At 38.4% G+C, this 20,209-nt stretch overlaps 1 protein-coding gene across 1 annotated transcript in view; it reads left to right on the plus strand.

Annotated features, from left to right (window-relative positions):
- DCHS2 (dachsous cadherin-related 2) overlaps nucleotides 1–20,209 on the plus strand; it is a 119,738-nt gene that overhangs the window by 87,661 nt on the left and 11,868 nt on the right. The window contains 3 exon segments of the mRNA XM_045295799.1: nucleotides 6,168–6,379; nucleotides 7,840–7,991; nucleotides 18,025–18,155. Coding sequence (XP_045151734.1) covers nucleotides 6,168–6,379; nucleotides 7,840–7,991; nucleotides 18,025–18,155 — 495 coding nt within the window.

The raw sequence follows: 20,209 nt of genomic DNA on the forward strand, positions 1-20,209 counted from the left end.
CCATTGTTTTGACCACTGTGGCTGTATAATAGGTGCTAAAGTCAGGAAAAACAAGCTCTCCCATTTTGTCCTTCTTCTTGAGGAGTTCTCTGCTAATCCTGGGCTTCTTCCCTCTCCTTATAAAGTTGATAATTAATTTTTCCAGTTCTTTTAAGATGATCATATTAGTATTAGGATAGCATTAAACTTATATAGTACCTTGAGCAGAGCTGACATTTTTTACTATATTGAATCTTCTGATCCATGAGCATAGGATATTCTTACATTTGTTAAGGTCACTCTTGGTTTCTTGTAATAGTGTCCCATAGTTTTCCTCGTACAATTCTTTTGGTTTTATTAGTCAGGTATATTCCTGGATGTTTCAGTTTGTGCTTGACTATTGTGAAGGGTACTCCCCTCTTCCATGGTCTTGTCTGATGTGTATAGCAGTCGGATAGACTTCTGTTTGTTGATTTTTTATCCTGCAACTCTGCCATATTCCTCTATCGCTTCCAACACTCCTCTTGTGGAACTTTTGGGATTTTTCATAAATAAAATCATATCATCTGCGAGTAATGATAGTTTCACCTCTTCCTTCACCAGGCAAATCCCTTTGATGTCTTTTCTTTGTTGTATGTTGTTAGCTAGCACCTGCAGTAAAATGTTAAATAAGAATGGGGACAAGGGGCATCGTTTTCTGGTCCCCTTTTTAAGTGGGACTGTTTTTGTCTTTTCTCTGTTGACTACCACGTTGGCTGTTGGTTTTTCATATACAGCTTGTATTATGTTGAGGGATTTTCCTTCCACTCCTATCTTTTTGAGTGTCTTAAAAAGGAATGGGTGTTGTTGAATGCTTTTTTCCTTCATATATATTGATATTATCATGTGGTTCTTATAATTTTTATGTCAATGTGGTGAATAATACTAATGATCTGTCTTATGTTTAACCATCCCTGCATCACTGGTATGAATTCCACTTGGTTGTGGTGAATTACTTTTGTTATATACTTTTGTATCTATTGGCCAATATTTTGTTAAGGATTGTTGCATAAATGTTCGTTAGAGATGTTGGTCTGCTGTTCTGGATTCTTGTGGGATCCTTGCCTGGTTTAGGTATCAGAGTTATACTAACCTCATAGAAAGAGTTCACAAGTTTGCTGTCATTTTCTATGTTCTGGGAGAGTTTGTGTACGATTGGTGTCAGTTCTTCCCTGAATGCTTTGTAGAATTCTCCCATTTTTTAGTTTGTTATCCCTTGATAACCTTGTCTATTTTTCCTATTGGTATGGTTCTCTTGAGATTCTTGATGCTCATCGGGGATAGTCTAGGGATGGATTGTTTTTCCAAGAATTTGTCCATGTCTTCCAAATTATTGAATTCTTTGGAGTACAAACCTTCGTAGTACTATGTAATTATCCTTTTGGTTTCAGTAGGGTCCATTGTAATGCCCCTGTTTCATCCCTTGCCCTTGCTATTGAAATTTGTTCCCTCTTTTCTTTGGTTAGGTTTGCCAGCAGTTTGTCGATTGTTAATCCTTTCAAAGAACTAACTTTTACTTGCATTAATTTTTTTCTGTAGTTTTCTTGTTTTCCTTCTCCTGAATCTTAGCCCTGATTTTTATTATTTCTTTTCTTTTTCTATTAGTAGGATTGTCCTGTTGATTCTGCTCTAATTGTACATTTGGTGTAAACATATCTATCCTACGTCTCTCTTTATTTTTCATGTGTGCTATTGCTATCAAGCTTCCTCTGGTAACTGCCTTTGCTATGTCCCATAGGTTTTGGTATGTCATATTCTCATTCTTGTTGGTTTCTAGACACTTCCTAATTTCATCTCTAATGTGGGCCAATACCCACTCCTTTGCAATAGTTAATCCTCCTCCTATTGTTTGCCCTTCCTTTTGTTGATTTCCAGCCTTATTGCACAGTGGTTGGAGGGAGAAGTCTGTATGCTCTCTATGTGCTTAAATTTACCCATATTTGACTTGTATCCCAATATGTGGTGTATTTTTGATTAAGTGCCACATGGGCTTTTAAAGAAGGTGGATTTAAAAAAAATTTGCATGGAAAGCTCTGAAAATATCTATCAGGTCAAACTGCCTCATTGTAATGTTTAGATTTGTAGCCTCCTTTTGAATTTTTTTCCCTGTGATGTATCTTTTTCAGACAGTGGTGTATTAAAGTCACCTACTATAATTATTGTTTGTGGTTTCTTTTTTCTTTTTTTGGAGTGTTTGATTGATGAATTTGCAAGTCTCTCATTGAGCACATATATATTAATTATGCTCACTGGTTCTTGTTCTACCGTTCCCTTGAACATTATATAGTGCCCCTCTTTATCTCTTCTTATGGCTTGCACCTTTAGATCAATTTTGCCTGAGATTAGGATTGCAACTCCTGCATTTTTTGAACTGCCATTTGTTTGGTATATTTTCCTCCAGCTTTTGTTTAACAGCCTATCTTTGTCTGTAATCTCTAATGTGTCTCCTGTAGCTGCAGATGGATGGGTTGTGTTTTCTAAGCCAGTCTGCTAGCCTCTGCCTTTTAATGCCTGAGTTCAGTCCATTGATATTCAAGGTTATTACTTCCATCCGCAGACTCTGTGATGTCATGTTTTACCATTTGTGTTGGATGTTTTCCTACCTCCTTGCCTTATCAGAGGGTTGTGCATGTGTGTCTGTATGTGTGGTTCATTTTTTACTTATTTCCACCATTGAGCCAATGCTATCTTGGGGGCTGTTTTCTTTGTTGCCCTCTGGATGGAGTTGTTCTATCTGATGATCATATTTTTGCCCAGTGGGTGCTATTCTTCTGTCCATACAAGGTCGGCAAAGATCTTTTGGGTTTCTTTTATCGTATTCTTTGAGTTCTTCCTTGTCTGGGAAAACTCTTACTTAATTTGGCTGTATAGAGTATTCTTGGTTTTGCATTATTTTCCTTCAATTTTTGGAATATGTTACTCCACTCTCTTCTTTACTTCATTGTGTTCTGTCCACTTATAAGTGTGAACATATTCTTATTTCGCTTCCTTTGTAGGTGCCTGTTTCCCCCTGGCTGCTCTTAATGATTTTTCTCCTTTTCCTCAAAGTTGGATAGTTTAACTATTATGTGCTTTGATAGCTTCTTCTTGGGATTCAGTCTAACTGGTATTCTTTCAGCCTCCTGAATGATTGTCTGGTTTTCATTCATTAAGCTGGGGAAGTTTTCCTCCAAGAATTCTCTCACTATTGTTGCAGATGACTTCTTTGTTGTGTCTTCCTCCTGTAAGCCAATAATTCTAATGTTGTTCCTCTTCATAGCTCTTAAGTTTTCTTCAGCTTCTCTGATGATCTTGTTTGACGGTCTTTCCCATTTGTTAAAGTCTGCATAGTTATTCTCTAGGTCACTGGAGTGATTCTATGCTTCCTCAAGTGTGTTGGTGAAGTCTGTGAATTTTACTGGCTTTTTAAAATCTTGTCCCTTAACTTTTGTATTTCTCTTGATGTGCAGCCTTTATCTCCTCCATCATTTCATCCATTTTCTGTATTGCTTCCCTCATATCCTGTGTGACTCTAAGCAGCATTCTGAGGATTCCTTCTGTGGCAGATCAATATCTGCTTCTTCTATGCACATCATTGCTTAGGACTTCTTCTAACATTGCATTTTGTGTCTCTTGTTTTTTTTGTTGTTGTTGTTGTTGTTGAGGTTCTGTTTATATTTAATTTTCAAGGACCCCAGCGCCTTTTCCCAGAGTGTCAAAGAACTCTGGGCTCTCTCTTTGGGAGACTCATAGGAATGCTTCTTTGAACTGCCTGAAAGGTAACTTCACCAGAGGGTTGGGCTACTACTTTATTCTCCTGTGGTTTCACTCTTTCCCTAGCCAACCAGTATCTTGTTATTTGGAGGGCAAGTTGCATGTTCCTCTCAGCATCCTTTCAGCGGATGCTGGCTGGGTAGTTGTGAGCCCACAAGGATGGTGCTGAATTGGATGATCTCCTAAGAAGTCATGGTGGGGTGGCCCACAGCAGCTTGGAGGATGTGTGGGGTGCTTGCTGCAATGGAAGTTCCGCGGAGGGTGGGTGGGTGTGCCCACTTTGGTGTAGAGCACTGTGGATGTCCTTTGGAATTTCCATAGTTGCCAAGGTTGTCGTGGATATCCAGCGATGGTTCTCGCAACAGAGTGGAATTCTGGAGAGGTCTGGAGCTGCCTTATGCCGTGAGAAGCACACTGGCAAGTGGGAGGAAGTTCCCGCAGCCACTTGTAGGGCTGCAGAGTATGGCTAGGGGATTCCCCAGCCATGTGGAGCACCACAAAGGGCGCTTGGGAGTTCCCCCAGCCACTTATAGAGTCTTGGAAAGTAGGCGGGTGTCCCCCCCGCCATTTGAAGGGGAGATCCCCCAGCTGTTTGGGGTGCTGCAAAGCAGGTGGGATTTCCCCAGCCACCTGTAAGGCCACTGAGGGTGGGCAGGAGCTCCCCCAGCTGGGCAGGCATAGTTTCCCTAGGCAGAGGGGCGTGGCCTGGAGGCCAGAAGTGGCATGTGAGAGGATAGAGAGGAAGAAAAAAAAAAAAAAAAACGAGCCTGCTGAGACTGGCAGGAAAGACAGGAGTGAGAGAGGGGGAAAAAAAGTAAAGAGAAAGCTAAGCCCTGTTTACCTGACTGTGAGGCTGGAGGGGTTTAAACCCTGCCCAAAGGTGGCAGCTAGCTGTGGTTGTGTTGAAGTAAAGCCCTTGGGCAAGCCAAGGCAGCCTGGCGCAGGCCAAGACTGTGGTGGGCCTAAAGCTAAGCACCAGCCAGCCTCTGCAGTGGTAAGTCAAAAGCTCACAGCTCTTCCACACCTAGTGGATCTGTGTCTACTTATCTTTATGCTGCTTCTCCTGTGACCTGGAAGAGTAGAATTTCCCTCAGTGGTTCTCCTGCACTGATTTCTGCAGAGTCCCTCTGGTGTGTGTTACTCAGTCGTCATCTTGCTGGAACTCCCCAGCATAACTTATTTTAACTTCCTTAATAAACCTTTTAATCATGAATCCTGTTTGTGCATTCTAAGTAGCGATTGCAATGAATATTAGAATCCAGAGTGGTAATATCAAAAACACTAATTTAAACAACTCACACAGTTCTAGTGAAACAGTGAACAGGCATTTTAGGTGGCCAGAAAGCCATGCATGCAGGCTCTGAGATAAACATTCAAGGAAAATAAAGTCCACACTTGTGACCAGAGTAGAGGTAACATAGTGGAAAACAGTATGAATGAGAATTCTGAGGTGAGACACCTAAGCTGGTAGGTCCTCTTGTTATTCTTGGTCGCTAAAGCGTCAACTTTCACTCACAAAAAATGAAACATAGCCAAGCCTTTTTCCCATCTTCATCATCATTATTCTTGAGTTTATCGTTGTGTCAATTCATTATTTCATTGAAGATCTCCATCAGTTGCTAGCTGACCCTCTACCAAAAACTATGCTCTTTTCTAGTAATTGATCTTTCTTAATGATAAATCTAAAGTAAGTGGGTTGAAAGAACAGTTCTATAAGACTGATTTGTTCTTTTTTGTTGTGGTTGTTAGTCCATAGCTCAATATTGTTTGCTAACATCATAATTCAGACATATCCTTTCTTCTGTTTTCCTTTTTCATCACCCAGATTTCTCATGCATATATGATGATTGGAAAAGACCACGGGTTTGTGCCCGATATGCCATAATCATAGATGCTGAGCTTTACGGTAGCAACAATAAGAAGCCATTTAACAATGTTATGCAAGGAATTGTTAATAGCAGCTTCCATTTTTATTATTTAATTTAAAATGAGATTGGTTTGGTGGAGATACCAGTTAAGTGACTAATGAAGCAGACAAGGTGGGAGATGATGGTGGCTTAGAGGAGGGAAGCAACAGCAAAGACTATTAGAAAAGTAGATTTCCCGACATGGCAATGGATTAAATGTGGAGAGAGATGAGCTCTGAGATAGCTTCCATATTTTATACATTTCATGGTTTCTACCCCTTGTACGCTTTGGAATCCGAGAAATATTAGAAATTTTCCATCTTTTTCACAGTGCCCCTAATCAGTGGGGTCTGAAAAGCACCTAATCAGAGATTTTGAGAGTACAGATTTTGAATGAGAGGTGAGTAGATGAGTCAAATATAATTAGAGGCATTTTTATATGAAACTATAATGCACTTCTCTCTTTTTCTCTCCTGGGCATAAAAATAGGAGAACTCACCGTGAAAGAACCCAAGTTTATTGATTTTGAAGTCAGAAATGATGTACAACTCATTGTATTAGCTGAAGGAGGTGGACATAGAGCCTACAGTAAACTATCAGTTGTGATACAAGATGTGAATGATAATGTGCCGTGTTTTGAGCAAAGCGTTTACAAGGCATCGGTGTCTGAAGGCCAGTCCCCCAATGCTCACATCATACAGGTAATAAGAATGTGTTTTGGGGGTGAATGATTTTTCAATTAATGTACATACAGCAAAATACACAAGACCTTTCTTTTGAACAGAAATAAAATTTTAAATGTACTGGGCTCCTCTACGGTCTTAAGTAAACAGATCAAAAGAAGGCTGTTTCTGAATTTTACTCTTCTTCCTCTTGATTCATTGAGTACTGCCCACCTGTTTTCTCTAGACACTCTCTAGGGACTGTATAGAGCACCATGTATCTGGTTATGTTAGTCATGTTTTTCTTAGTTGCATTCAAGTTGATATTGACTCACGGCAGCTCCATGTAGGCAGAATAGAACTGCTTCACAGGGTTTTCAAGACTCCCATATTTTGGAAACAGATCGCCAAGTCTTGTTTCCAAGGCACTTCTGGGTTGGTTTGAACGCCCAGGCTTTTGGTTTGTAGTCCAGCGTGTAACTATTGGCACCACAGAGTGGGTATATATTATTGGCACTCTAAAGTTCTTAGTGATATACTAGTCTAGGAGACTCTCGATCTACAGCCTTCTTAGAAGTGTAGACTCCATAGATATGATGGCTTTATCCATCCCCAAACACGGACTAATTTCTCTTCCTGATAATCCCAAAGGAAAATGTGTATTACAGCTTTCATTGATCAGATGTATAGCTCATGTACCCTGCAGATGCGATCCCTGGGTGCTCAGGGCCCCCTCAGGACTCTAAATTAGTGTGAAAGGAACACAGAAGGGGTAAGGACATCAATATAACAGACCAGGAGAGAGATGATGGGGTGTGGTCTAAAGCTGGGGCTGAGAGCCATAGAAAATATAAAAAGCAGACTATTTTAAAGCAAATCTGTCAACTTGTCCTTAAACAGGAACAAAAGGCCACAGTATTCCCATGGGGAATGACAGACTTTGGTGTTATTATCAATACAACTAATTAAATAAGTACTCACGATCTAAATTTATTAACTCTAAATATAGATGTTGTTTCATTTTTTAAAAGATCACTCTAAAATAAGGCTTTAAATACATATCTTAAAATCTACATACCCTTGACTATTTTACAGTACTACTTTAAGCAAGGAAAATTAATGAAGAGTAACTGTAAAGCTATTGTTCACTAGGTAAAAGACTTCTTGAATGTTTATTATCTTTCCTACTTTTAGCCTGAATCCATACCCAGTACTTGAGATATTCTGTTCAAGCAGATTGGATTTTTTCTAAGTATTTTTTTTCTATTGCATAATTATAGCTCAAAAATGTGTGCCTTTCCTAATGAAAATTTCTTGGAAATCCTTTGTGTACGCAAAATAATTTCCTCACTCTTCACCCACCTTATTATAAACCTAAAGTTTCAGCAGTTTGTTATTTTTCCTTTCATCGTTGTTCGAAAATGTGTTTGACAATCTGTGATTCTTACATCATATTGCAAATTAAATCTTTATTTAACAGAAGAATTCATCCCTCACAGGTTTCCGCTACTGACCCAGATGGTGGGTTGAATGGCCTCCTTGAGTATTCCATTATTTCCGGCAACCAGGGTGACATGTTTCAGATTGACGCCCTGAGTGGTGTGATCACTACAAGTGGGATGCTGGATTATGAATCGACCAGCTCCTACAGGTTTGTCTGTGATTTAGACAGGTTGGATCTGCCTTGTTTCTGATAATGCTGTTGTTTTGGGGTATGGCTTCATATTATGTAAGCTTAGTTGTCAAAATGTTTCCCTTTTGCTCCAGCTCATTATTATTATTTTGGTGAAAATATACATAACAAACCATACATCCATTCAACAATTTTTACATGTATAATTCAGTGTGATGGGTTACAATGAGTATATCATGTCCCCATTTTCGCTATCTCTACCAAAATTCTTTTGACTACCATTAAAATTTATATTTTGAATGCCCCTTAATATATATCTGTGCTTTACAACTACTGTTGTCCATTTGATTTCATAAAGATAAATCTTTAAAAGAATGTATTATCTAAGCTAGAATTATTTATTAATGTTGCTGAACAGTTGTTTATAGAAGGTTTCATGAGGTAGTTTTAATTCAAGGCATAAAAATAATTGTAGAAAAATAGATTCAGGGATTATTCTACTCAGTGGATCTGGTAGGTCTGGATCCCATGGGAACTTGATGTTCTGTTTTACGTGTTTCTTCTTTAGATTAGGATCCATCCATTTGGCATTTGTTGAAAATAGTCAATAATGGTACCTGGGCACCAACCATCCCTTTAGTTTCTTGACAAAGAAGGGAATTCATGGGAGTAATAAAATCTGAAGCCTATTTATCTGTCCAATTCCTGGGTCTCTTCTTTCTATTGACAAATACAGACCATTAGTTATATCTTGGGTGGCCACTCCTAAGCTTTTATGATCTCACAAAACTACTCAAAAAACCAAAAAGTAGAAGAGAAGCTAAAACAATGGCAGGCCAAGTGACGGTAGAGAACCATGAAGCCATGACTCTAATCCTTTGAACCAAGAAAATTTGTCCACATGAAGTTTTTAGGTGAATCTAAGTATTATCAACAAGCACAGCCTTTTGGGGGGTGAGCTGCCATTGTTGTACAATTATATATAACACTGCATTTGCCATTTTGACCATTTTCCTGGCGTACAGCTTAGTGATAACAGTTACATTAAACAAATTGTATGGCCATTCCCCTTAGTATATGCCAGTGTTTCCATCACCACAGACATAGACAAGAAGTCTACTTCCCTTCCCCTACCCAACCACGGTAACCACGAGTAACCATTGGTCTCTTCTATATTTATATATTTTATAGTTTCATGTAAATGAGACCATGTACTATTTGTCCTTTTGTAATTGGCTTATTTGACTCAGCATGCCTTTCTTTGAGTTTAATCCATGTTATAGCATGTTTTAGGACTTTTCTTTAAGGCTAAGTAGTATTCCATTTTATGAAAGTACCACATTTTGTGTATTCATTCATCTGTTGATGAACCCTTCGGTTATTTTAAGCCAACTTAGGATTCAGTTTTTATATATTTGGTTTTAGAAATTATTTACTATAAAATAGTGATTAAGATTTAGAAGAATTTTAAGGTCTCCCTGAGCTCTGTGATCATATGAATTTGTGGCACAATTGAGTACTAAGTGAGAAATACTTAAAAAGATTATATTGAGTTCTAGACGAGCTGGACTTGCCAAACAATCCACCTGTCTGTAGTGAGAAATGTACCGCATCTGTCCGTCATAGAAGGAACCTTAGTGGTGTAGTGATTATGCGGTGGGCTGCTAACCACAAGGTCGGCAGTTCAAACTCACCAGTCATTCTGCAGGAGAAAAACGAGGCTTTTCTACCCCTGTAAAGATTTACTGATTTGTAAACCCACAGGGCTAGTTCTAGGTCGCTGTGAGTGGAAATTGAATTTATGGCAGTAAGTCAGGTCTTTGGAAGAGGGAAAGAAAACTATAAAGATACATGACTAGAATGTAAACCCTGTTAGCATTTTATGGATGTAAGATTGGTACAAGAGAGGCTGTTCAGCAGTGTGCTAGCCTACAGGAGAAAATGCCAAGCAGTGTGCTAGCCTGCAGGAGAAAATGCCAAACAGTGTGCTAGCCTACAGGAGAAAATGCCAAACAGTGTGCTAGCCTGCAGGAGAAAATGCCAAGCAGTGTGCTAGCCTGCAGGAGAAAATGCCAGGTCCATCGTTTAGAAGAGCAATGCTCCACGTGACTTCTTGAATCCCGGTCACGTCAGCCTCATCAGTTCAGTAATTCTACTTCATCTACCAAGATAATATAATTGTTTGGCTTGTCTGTTCTTCTTCTTCTTTTTTTCGGTAAAATATACAGCAGTGATCTCCTATTTTGGTGTTCATTTATTTTTCAATATGTTTTTTATTGTGGGCAAAAAGAGAGAGAATATTTGGGAAATGCCCAGGAAACTACAGTGCGCTGCTAGTGTCTGTTGTTGTTTTTCATAACAATGAAGATCTCATGACATTCCTTGCTTTGTTCTTGTATTCTTTGTGAACAAAAGCACAATGCTGCCTTGATAGAGTCCTGTGTTTTAGTAGAGATGATCTTATTAAAAGCACATATGCAATATTAACTCTTTGTCTAGAGTCCAAGATGTGCCAACCCCAGATGGGATTCTATGAAGGAAAGAATACTTGTGTCATAGTTCTTCTAGGCATTTAAAAAACAAAACAGAACAAGAAAACAGGCCTTTTGAAGTCTAGCCATGCGAACAGTGATACATGTGTCTCACAGTCTGTTAAAACCAGAAATATTCATCACTGGGAATTTCTTAAAGAACAATAGCATAAGTCTTCAATACCATTCCAGGAGATTAATTTTACAAAAGGATGAGCTATATTTACATGCACTGGTGCAGATAGATCTCTGGGATAGACGATAAGTGAAGGAAATACAAAGGGACGCTCCTGTGCTTGAATTGCTTCCTAGTTGTATGAAATTAAGTGTCATTGTGCCCAATTACTAGAATAATACTGGAAGAAAATAGAGAAAACTGTATGACCTTGTCTTTCAAAGATAGCTGGGCTTTTTTGGTCTATTTTATAAGCTTTAGATTTGTATTAGGTACCTGGGTGGCACAAATGGACTGTGCTTGATCACTGACCTAAGGTTGGTGGTTCTAACTTACCCCCCGCCCCAACACTGCATAAGCACAGCGTGTTTGCTTCCTTTAATGGGTTTTTGTTGTGGCTGTGTTTCTTTTGTATGTATGGTTTAACAAAAGACCTTTCACCAATGGTATTTCATTTCACTCTCAGAGTTATCTTGCTAAGAAATTTAAAAAACAAGCCAAACCAATTGCTAGCAAATTGACCCTGATCCATGTGTGCTAGTAGAACTGTAAGCCCCATAGGATTTCTAATGGCTCGTTTTTCAGAAGTGTGTGGGCAGACCGCCCCCACTTCCCACTCCTACTCCCCCATCCCCACCCACCCCAGCACACCTGGGTGAACTCAAACCTCCAGCCTTTTGGTTAGCAGCTAAATGCATGAACTATTTGTATTAATCAAGGACTTCCAAGGCAGGGGTCTATTTATTGATAAAGGCGACAGGCATACAGTGGCTTTCTCAGGGTCAAGGACTATTTAATGATTAAACTTTGACCTGCTCCCGGGTATCCGATTCAGAGTCACACTGTCTCCATATTATAGGCACCATAGCACCCCTTTTTAGAGGGAAAATAGTTCTACAAAGGCTGTATGTGTAAGTATTTCTCTATGCCAGGTATTTTTTGGTTTTGTTTCACGAGGAAGGTGCAGTTACTAGTGTGGTTAAGCAGGAATTGCTGATGAAAATGGAATCGGTTACTGACAGGATTGGCCTAATTAACATCCAAAAATATTTTCACCTTTAAAAGTTTATTTCTTTTTGTTTAGTAATATTTCAAAACACTACTTCAAAACTGTGTGCATTTTTAATAGTGTGTCCTGCATGAACTCCTAGGATTTTCATTCATATTTTAGTGAGTTTTATTGTCCTTTTTATTTAAATGAGACCTGCTAACACGTATGGAGTCACTATGAGTCAGACTCTACTCGATGGCAGAGAGAGAGAGAGAGAGAGAGATGGTGGAGTAGTTAAAGCACTCGGCAGCTATAAACTGCAAAGTTAGTGTTCCAAACCCCCAACTGCTCCTCAGGAGAAAGATGTAGCAGTCTGGGGAAGATTTACGACCTTGGAAGCCTTATGTGGGTAGTTCCATGAGTCATAAGCACCCAGTGGCAGTAGTATGGTGAGGAGGGATCAAAGAAATATGTTAAACCCTTGTGTCAATAACAATTTAAAACACTTAATGCATCCTCCCCCCACCACAGTACATGGCTGCGAAATAGCAGCAATACATGAGCTGCTACCTGGAATGTTGGTGGTTCAAATCCACTTAGAAAAGAAGACTGGAGACCTATTCGCACAAGGTCACAACCACTGAAAGCCCAATGGAGCAGGGTTCTATGCTGACACACATGGGGTCCCCAGAAGTTGAAAACAACATGACAGCAATTAGTACTAGCTGACATATGCCAGGAACCCAACATTTCCTGATAACAATAACTTTCAGTTATAATGTTCTTATTCAGTAGAGTCTTAATTGGAAATTAAAGTGAACTTCTTTCAGCCTTTTCCTATCTCTGTCATAGTTTCTATGTCTGAGAGAAAATTCTTCCCATTGTTTAAAAAGTGCTCCTCTCCAGTTGACCATGAAGAATAGAACTCAGGGCTTGCAGAAGTAAGAATGAAGAGAAGTGAAATTCTACCCACACTACCACATGGACACACACACACTACACACAAGCATGCCCGTTGCTGTCTCAGTATCACCAACCCAAAGGCAATATTTTTAAATGTGCTTGTCTGTGTAGTCCAATGTATGGCTTCCCTTTCTCTTTAATGCCTTCCCTGCTATTTAAGGTGAGAGAATTGCAGGATGATTTGTCTCAGCAGCACTTTCAGGGAGTGCTTTGGGAATTGTGCCCTGTACTGTATAACTGTACTTTTGAGATATTGCTTTTGCCTAATTGAAGACAATATGCCCAATTACAGTTCTTTGGTTCACAATATAAAATTAGGAGCAATAATGCGATCTCAGCAGTCATGCCTTTACTAAATATAAATATGTATTTTTAGTTTTCATACTAAACCACACAGAAGAAAACTCCATGAATCGACTATGACAAATTATTAATTCACCAACCAGCTATTTCAAGCCAAAACTATCTCATGCTACTATTAAAGACCTATATTGCTTTCAGGTTTAAAAACTGCAAAAACTAATCATCACCAGTCAGCCGTGTTCCAGAATTAAAACAAGAGTATACTCATGACTGGTCAGTAAAGAGTTATAAATAGATTTCAACTTTGGTCTGACTGCTATTTATGAATTTGTAAAAGCCCTTTGCCAAGCAAAAGACTGGGATGCAAAACTATGTTCAACAATTTGGAGATGGATAGTAATAGTGGTTGTAAAAAAAACACAAAGCATATAATCAACAGCACTGAATTATACATGTAGCAGTTATTGAATTGGAGAATGTTTTGTTGTGTATATTTTTGCCAAAATTGAAAAAAGACAAAAATAACAATGAGTACAAGGGAGAGGAAAATGCTCTAAAATTGATTGTGGTAAAGATTATACAGCTCTTCTTGATAAAAAAAGAAAGAAAATAGGTTTAATAGCCCTTGTTTTCTGAGAGCTTGAAAATTAAACCATAAAAATCACATAGAAAGCATATTAGTAATTATAAGAATTCCATCTATGGAAATCCTGTGTGGCATGTATTATTGTACTGAATTCATACAATAGATTTATAACTTATACAATGAAATAGATGTTCAGAGAAGTAAAACTGTTTAGCAAAGATATGCAAGTAATCAATGCAAAGGCTTCCTGTTGTATTATGTGAATGGTTCTTAAAGGTACTTATGTGTATATCTGCAAAACAAAAAGAGAAAAGAAAAACTCTACAACATTAAAATAATTATCTGTGTGTTAGGCTAGATGTCCTAGAGAAACAAAACAGAGATGCATATGTGTGTGTAGAAAAAAATTTATACCAAGAAATGGCTCACACACTTGTAGAAGCAGGTAAGTCCAGTCCAGTTCAAGTTCATGGGTGAGTTATTAAGCTAGAGGCGTATCCTGACTCATGAGGCTGCAGAGGCTTAATGACTCAGGAAGGAGAATGATGAAGCAGTAAGATCACAGACTGGTGGATGCAATATTGAATAATCCAAAGCCAGTGGTCGACTGATGGCTCCTGGGAGGTAAATGAATCAGATGCAGGATCCAGATCCAGCAGCGTTTCAAGCTTTCCCACCGTGTCTGCTTAAAAGAAGTAGGCAACACCTTTGTCTAGACTTTCTTCCAATTGCATAAAGGCTAAGACCTTGTCAAAGGGCTATATGCCACTATCTGCTCAGAGCTGACTAAGTTATAGTATCTGCTCAGGGCTGACTAAGTTATAGTAGATCCCACTATGGAATTGATGACATTGTTATATCACATCATGGGAGATTACTACCAAACTACTGAGAACCCTGACCCACCCAAGTTGCCACAAAGTCTAGCACAAGCAGTAAGCCCCATCTTGGCAATTGGGAATTTATACACATATAAGCATGAGCATGCAAGAACAGCATTTAAATCACTGTTTCTGCTACTTTATTTGTAGCTGATATGGAGCAACTTACCATTGTTTAAGTTGATATTTAATATTCATGTAAGCTCTACTAGCTAAAGACTCTAAATAAAAGTGACCAAAGGATCATACACAGTAAAGATCCAATTTAAGTGCTTAAAAATGCTTATTCATTTCATGATAATTATGACAATAGGAGGAGTAACTAAAAAGCAATTGCATACATAAAGTATCAATTCATAGCTTATAAGCAAAGAGGATTTGACTGCCTAGTCTTTTCCTTTCCTAAAAGGAAAGCAATGGACTTCCAGGCAAAGGCATGAGAACCATGTGTATATGAAATGTTTAATATGTTTGCAAGCAACAGCCAGGACAGTGGTCTTAGAACCAATTGAGTTTATGGGAATAAAAGAAAGTTAATTTAGAAAGAATAGGTTTTGTTGTCACAGAGGTGCTAGGTCATTGGGAGGTAGCCTCTTAAAGTTGTGGTATAGGTTTTTCTTTTTTTTCAGAAAATGAGACCCAGGATCGATGAACCTACAGGTTTAGTAAGTAGAACAAGGGTTTTGGCTGGGGATGGGGGTACAATGGAGACAATATCAAGGAGTCCAGGGAGAAAAGGTATGTTTGGAAACTGATTATGGAAGCAAGGGAACAAATCTGCTTGATGTGATTTACCTGTGGAATGATATGGCATTTGTATTAACGCCAATAATAAAAGAAAAATAACAACACCACCAACAAAAAACGCAGATCCCAGGAATGGATTTGGGGCTTACGCTAAAACTAGCTCCAATTTAAGAATAATTATTTCTTCCATGATGACCTTGCTCGATACTCCCCCTCAGGAAAGGAATACAGAAGATATGGGTGCTATAGCAAAATGTGGTGAAGAAACTACATGGTGCCCGGCTATTAGATAAAATAGCATCTGGGGTCTTCTAAGCCTGTCTCCAAACAAGCAGCCATCTAAGTGAGATGTCAACTAGGTACAAGTGGAAGATGCACACCATCATCAGTCACAAAAGGATTCTAAATCATATCATCTGAGTCAAAGGAGGGATTAGTATCAGAGCCTACAGTGTGAGCATCCGGCTTGCAGAAGGCTGTGGATGACAGTGGGAGCCCAAGATTCATTTGTGGAACTATGGAGGAAATAAGCCTCCAGTGAGCAACCTCTATCCACAATTGAGGGATAGCAGGGAAGTGGTAACTAAACAGAGTGCACTAGCATTGAGTCTAGAAGATCAACGGCATAAATCTGATTTGAACAGTTAAAACTTAGTCAGCAGATCCTCCCTAGGATGCATGCTGGACCTGATCTGGTTCCCAGAATGTTCTGTATATTTGGTTTGTATTGTTCTGTTTGTTTTTTGTTTGTTCATATTAGGGTGTCTCTCACAGGCGTTATGCCACAGGGGTTCACCCTCTTGAAGTTGTGTTATATATTTTTCCATATATGAAATCCAGGATTGATGAACCTATAGAGATAGCAAGTCGAATAAGGGTTACGGGAGGAGAGGTACACTGATGGTGGTAGGTTGTAAAAGGGAGACAATACCAAGGAGTCCATGTAGAAAAAGAAAGTTTGACAAACTGATTGTGATTGCAACTGTACAGTTCTGCCTGACATGACTGAACTATGGAACGATATGGTATATGGATTAAATCTCAATTAACAAAAAAGAAAATGGGACAAGTTTTTAAAAGTCCATATATTCCATATATAACAGAAATTGTTGTAATCTGTAGGCTATATAAATATATAAACAGTTGTCTATTGTGTTCACCTCTTTATTTTTAAATGACATCTAGTTATGGATGAATTGTCAGAGAACTAACCTCAGACCAACCAGTAAAGCTACACAACAGTTGTCAACAGTCTGGACTATGAATGAGTCAATGAAGCGGGAGGAGGAGACATATTTCAAAGTTGATTCAGATATGGAGTTTATAAGGAAGTTGGTGACCAGTTGAATTGATTGACGAGGAAGTAGAAAATGGCTGTGAAATTTCTTGTTAGGAAAGGCAGGAAGAGGAATGAATAGGTTAGAATTGTAGTATTTGACCTGACATTTTGAGTTTGAAAAAGCAGTATGAAAGGAAATGTGAAGATACCCATTAAGCAATGAAAAATAATGATTGGAACTCAGCCACGGAGTCCGCACTCAATAATTAGATTTGGCACGTATTCAGAAAAAAATGTGGAAAATGCAATTCCTAGAGAGAATATGTAAAATGAGAACGGGGATTATCACAACTTGAGGGCTAGTTAGGTAACTAGGAGTCAGCAAAATGGATTCAAGGACTAGTTACAGATCAAAACCAAGCAATCATGGTTTTATAGAAATGGAATGTGAATGTGAATTGCATAAAACAAAGAGGCTTAACAATATATTTGTGATAAGAATTATTTGGATTAGGATCTGCTAAAAGTATCCATTTTTCAAGGAGTCTTCAGTGAATAAACTTGTCTCAAATTATTTTGTTTTTGAAGAATTTACACATTATTATAACTATAGTTTAATATAAAGCTCATAAAATTATTTAAAACATAAGTCAACAGATCCATTTCCATTTTTAAATATCCTAAAGAGTAAGTAACTAATACATTTTTCTATAATAGGTATCACAGACACCACATTTGTAGGAAATTAAACATCAAAAAATGCATGGCTATTCATCATTAGAGAGCTTCTTTAAACTTCAGCGAGGAAACAAAACAATATAAACATTGTATTAATAGATTTAAATTGAAATAAAATGCCTCATTTGCTTCATCTCCTAATAGTACTCTTAGCACTATTGGAGACGATCACCAAACACATGCATATTGTTATTATCCTAATAGTACTTTTAGCACTATTGGAGACGATCACCAAATACATGCATGTTGTTATTAGTTGCTGTCAAGTCAATTCCAACTCACGGTGACCCATGACCCATAGGGCTTTCAAATCTGTAAACTTGCCCACATCTTTGAAAGAAGAACTCAACTTTATTAAAGGCAAAGAAACAAAGACACATAATTAAGCCTCCGATGAGACCCCTCTGACCATATTCCAGAGATATGAATAGCCTTGCTGTTGGACAACTATTCTGTTTTATTTGGAACAAGAGGGATTCCTTGGGAAATAGGACTTCTTTTTTTTTTTTTTTTAAACCAGGACAGCCTAAGCAAAGTGAGATGTGGGACTTCCAATGCTAAATCCAGGCATGTCCCAGTGAAACTTGAACAACAAAGTTTTGTGACTGATCCTAACCTCGGGTCTTAATGATTTTTACTGGAGTATTAGGCATTTACTGTACCCTGCCCTCCCAACCTAGAGTACTTGTTTCTTACCAATTGAAAGCATGATATGTTCTAATCTCAGGGCAGAAATAAAGATAGCAGGTCAGCTAGCTCAGTTTTAGATTTTCAATTGTATAGTTGGCATTTATGTTGTTTTCTTTTCTTCCTGAGCGATGGATAACAAACATATTTTGGTTCTTTTCCAAAACCAGCTTCATTGTGCAAGCCACAGATACAGGGGTGCCCCAGCTTTCTGCTACAAGTATGGTGAAGATACAAGTGACTGATATAAACGACAATGCCCCACTTTTTCTCCCCTTCAAAGCCGTGGAAGTGGCAGAAAGTAAGTTTGGTAAAGAAGAAAGGTGGTTTTGATGAACTTTCATAACATCTGCCATTTGTATTTCAGCCAAACCCTATATTGTATAAGAATACTAATCCTCAAAAATCATGCAAGACAAGTAAGTTTTATCTTCATTTAAAAAATAGGAAATGAAAGATCAGAAGTAAAATATCAAATGTCGATGAAGTTAAGTATCAAAGCTGGAATTTGCCTTTGCATCATTGGGTCTTTTTCTCATGTTTTGCCCAGTCTTCTACACAGCTGCCATTTTTGTTCACTTTTTTCATTAAGCATTGAAGCATTTGCAAATAGCTTATAGAAGTACACCACAAAGAACCATATTTGTTGACTGAACACTTATGAGGCTCTTCTGGTATGCAATAATTTTGTTTGTCTCATAACATTGTCATTTTTTGCAGTCTAGTAATGGCGAAAATGAGTTGAAATTTGGTTGCATCCAGTGCTGTTTCCCCTAGAAATCAATATTAGAAGAGAGTTTTATCACGTCAATTGTAAAGGTTGAAAATATAAAGTTTAAGTGATACTTTAGTTAATCTGTATTGATTGAGTCTATATGATGATTCAGAGAGTTCTGGTGGCATAGCTGATTAAGTGTTTGAAATGAAAGGTTGGCGGTTCAAACCCACCAACAGCTCGATGGGAATGAGATGAATCTGTTTGCTCTTATAAAGACAGACAGACTGTCTCAGAGACCTTACGGAACAGCTTTGTTCTGCCCTGCAGGGTCTCTGTAAATTGGAATCAACGAAAATAAAATGGGTTTTTGGTGGCGTGGTTACGGGTTGGACCACGATTCTCATGGTCAACAGTTTGAAAACAGCAGCAGCTCTGAGGGAGAGAGATGGGCTTTCTACTCCCTTAAACAGTCTTGGAACCCTGGGAGTCGGTGTGGACTCCACGGCAGTGACTTTAGTTTGAAAGTTTGGTAGGTCCCCATATATATCCCCTTTTCAGGGGTAAAACACACAAACACACATACATTACTCATTACCTCCCTGGCAATTAAAATATTTTGTATGTCCATAATCCAGGATAAAGTGTAGATAACTAACTTTGTAGTCTCCCCTTCATTCCAGATTCCAGTGCATGTGCCCCCGCCAAAGGGGGCAGTGTTGCCCACTTTATGAAACACTGGGTAGGATGACTGTAGTGGATGACCTGAAGTTGTCAGTGGTCAATGGGTGTGCTGGTAAAACGGAATCCAGCTCATGGAGGTTGATAATGGTGGCTCTTCTCTTGCATCTTCTCCTTCTTATACTCTTAATACCCAAAATGTTCCTGATATTTTGTTACATTCACTTTCCACACAAATTATAAATTATGACTGCTCATAGAAGCATGCATTTCAGATACCTCCACACATAGGAATCTCTACATAGGTTGTGATTGTTAGGAGCCATTGAGCTGGTTCCAACTCATAGAGATCCTATGTACAGCAGAATAAAACGCTGCTGGACTGCACCATTCTCACAACTGCAGTTATGTTTGAGCCCATTGTTGTGCCACTGTGTCAATCCATGCAAATATTGTAGTCTACCAATAAAAAATTCTTCTACCTTGCCTTTCACCTGTTTGACATATTTCCATTTATCTTTATTGAAAATACTATTTTAAAGACATGTTTTATTGTTTAAATGCAGCTATGTACTTAATCTATCACAAGAACAAACCATATAAATCATAACATGCTAAATGGGGGAAGGCATGGTTCATATACATCAAGAATGATGGAGTTTAAAATCTGAAATTTATGAGTTTCAACTACATTGTGAGTCTCTCCGTGTTCTTTCCACCTGCATCAGATCTATCAGCTTAATGCTGAAGTCCCTTACATGGGCAGGTTAGGCTGGGGAACACATATGGTACATGAAATATTGAGCTTATCATGAGATAGTTTGTGACTCTTTGGTGAATAACATTTATAGATTTGCTCTCATCAGCAATTTGTTTTTTGAAAATCTTGATCATTTTCAATTTTGGATTTGAAATGAAGGAAGCTATCTATGTATGTGATATTCCAAAAGAAATAAATC

This window comes from Echinops telfairi, unplaced genomic scaffold (genome assembly GCF_000313985.2).
Source record: "Echinops telfairi isolate 266 unplaced genomic scaffold, ASM31398v2 ScPeMD7_5868;HRSCAF=6743_1, whole genome shotgun sequence".
Lineage (NCBI taxonomy): Eukaryota > Metazoa > Chordata > Mammalia > Afrosoricida > Tenrecidae > Echinops > Echinops telfairi.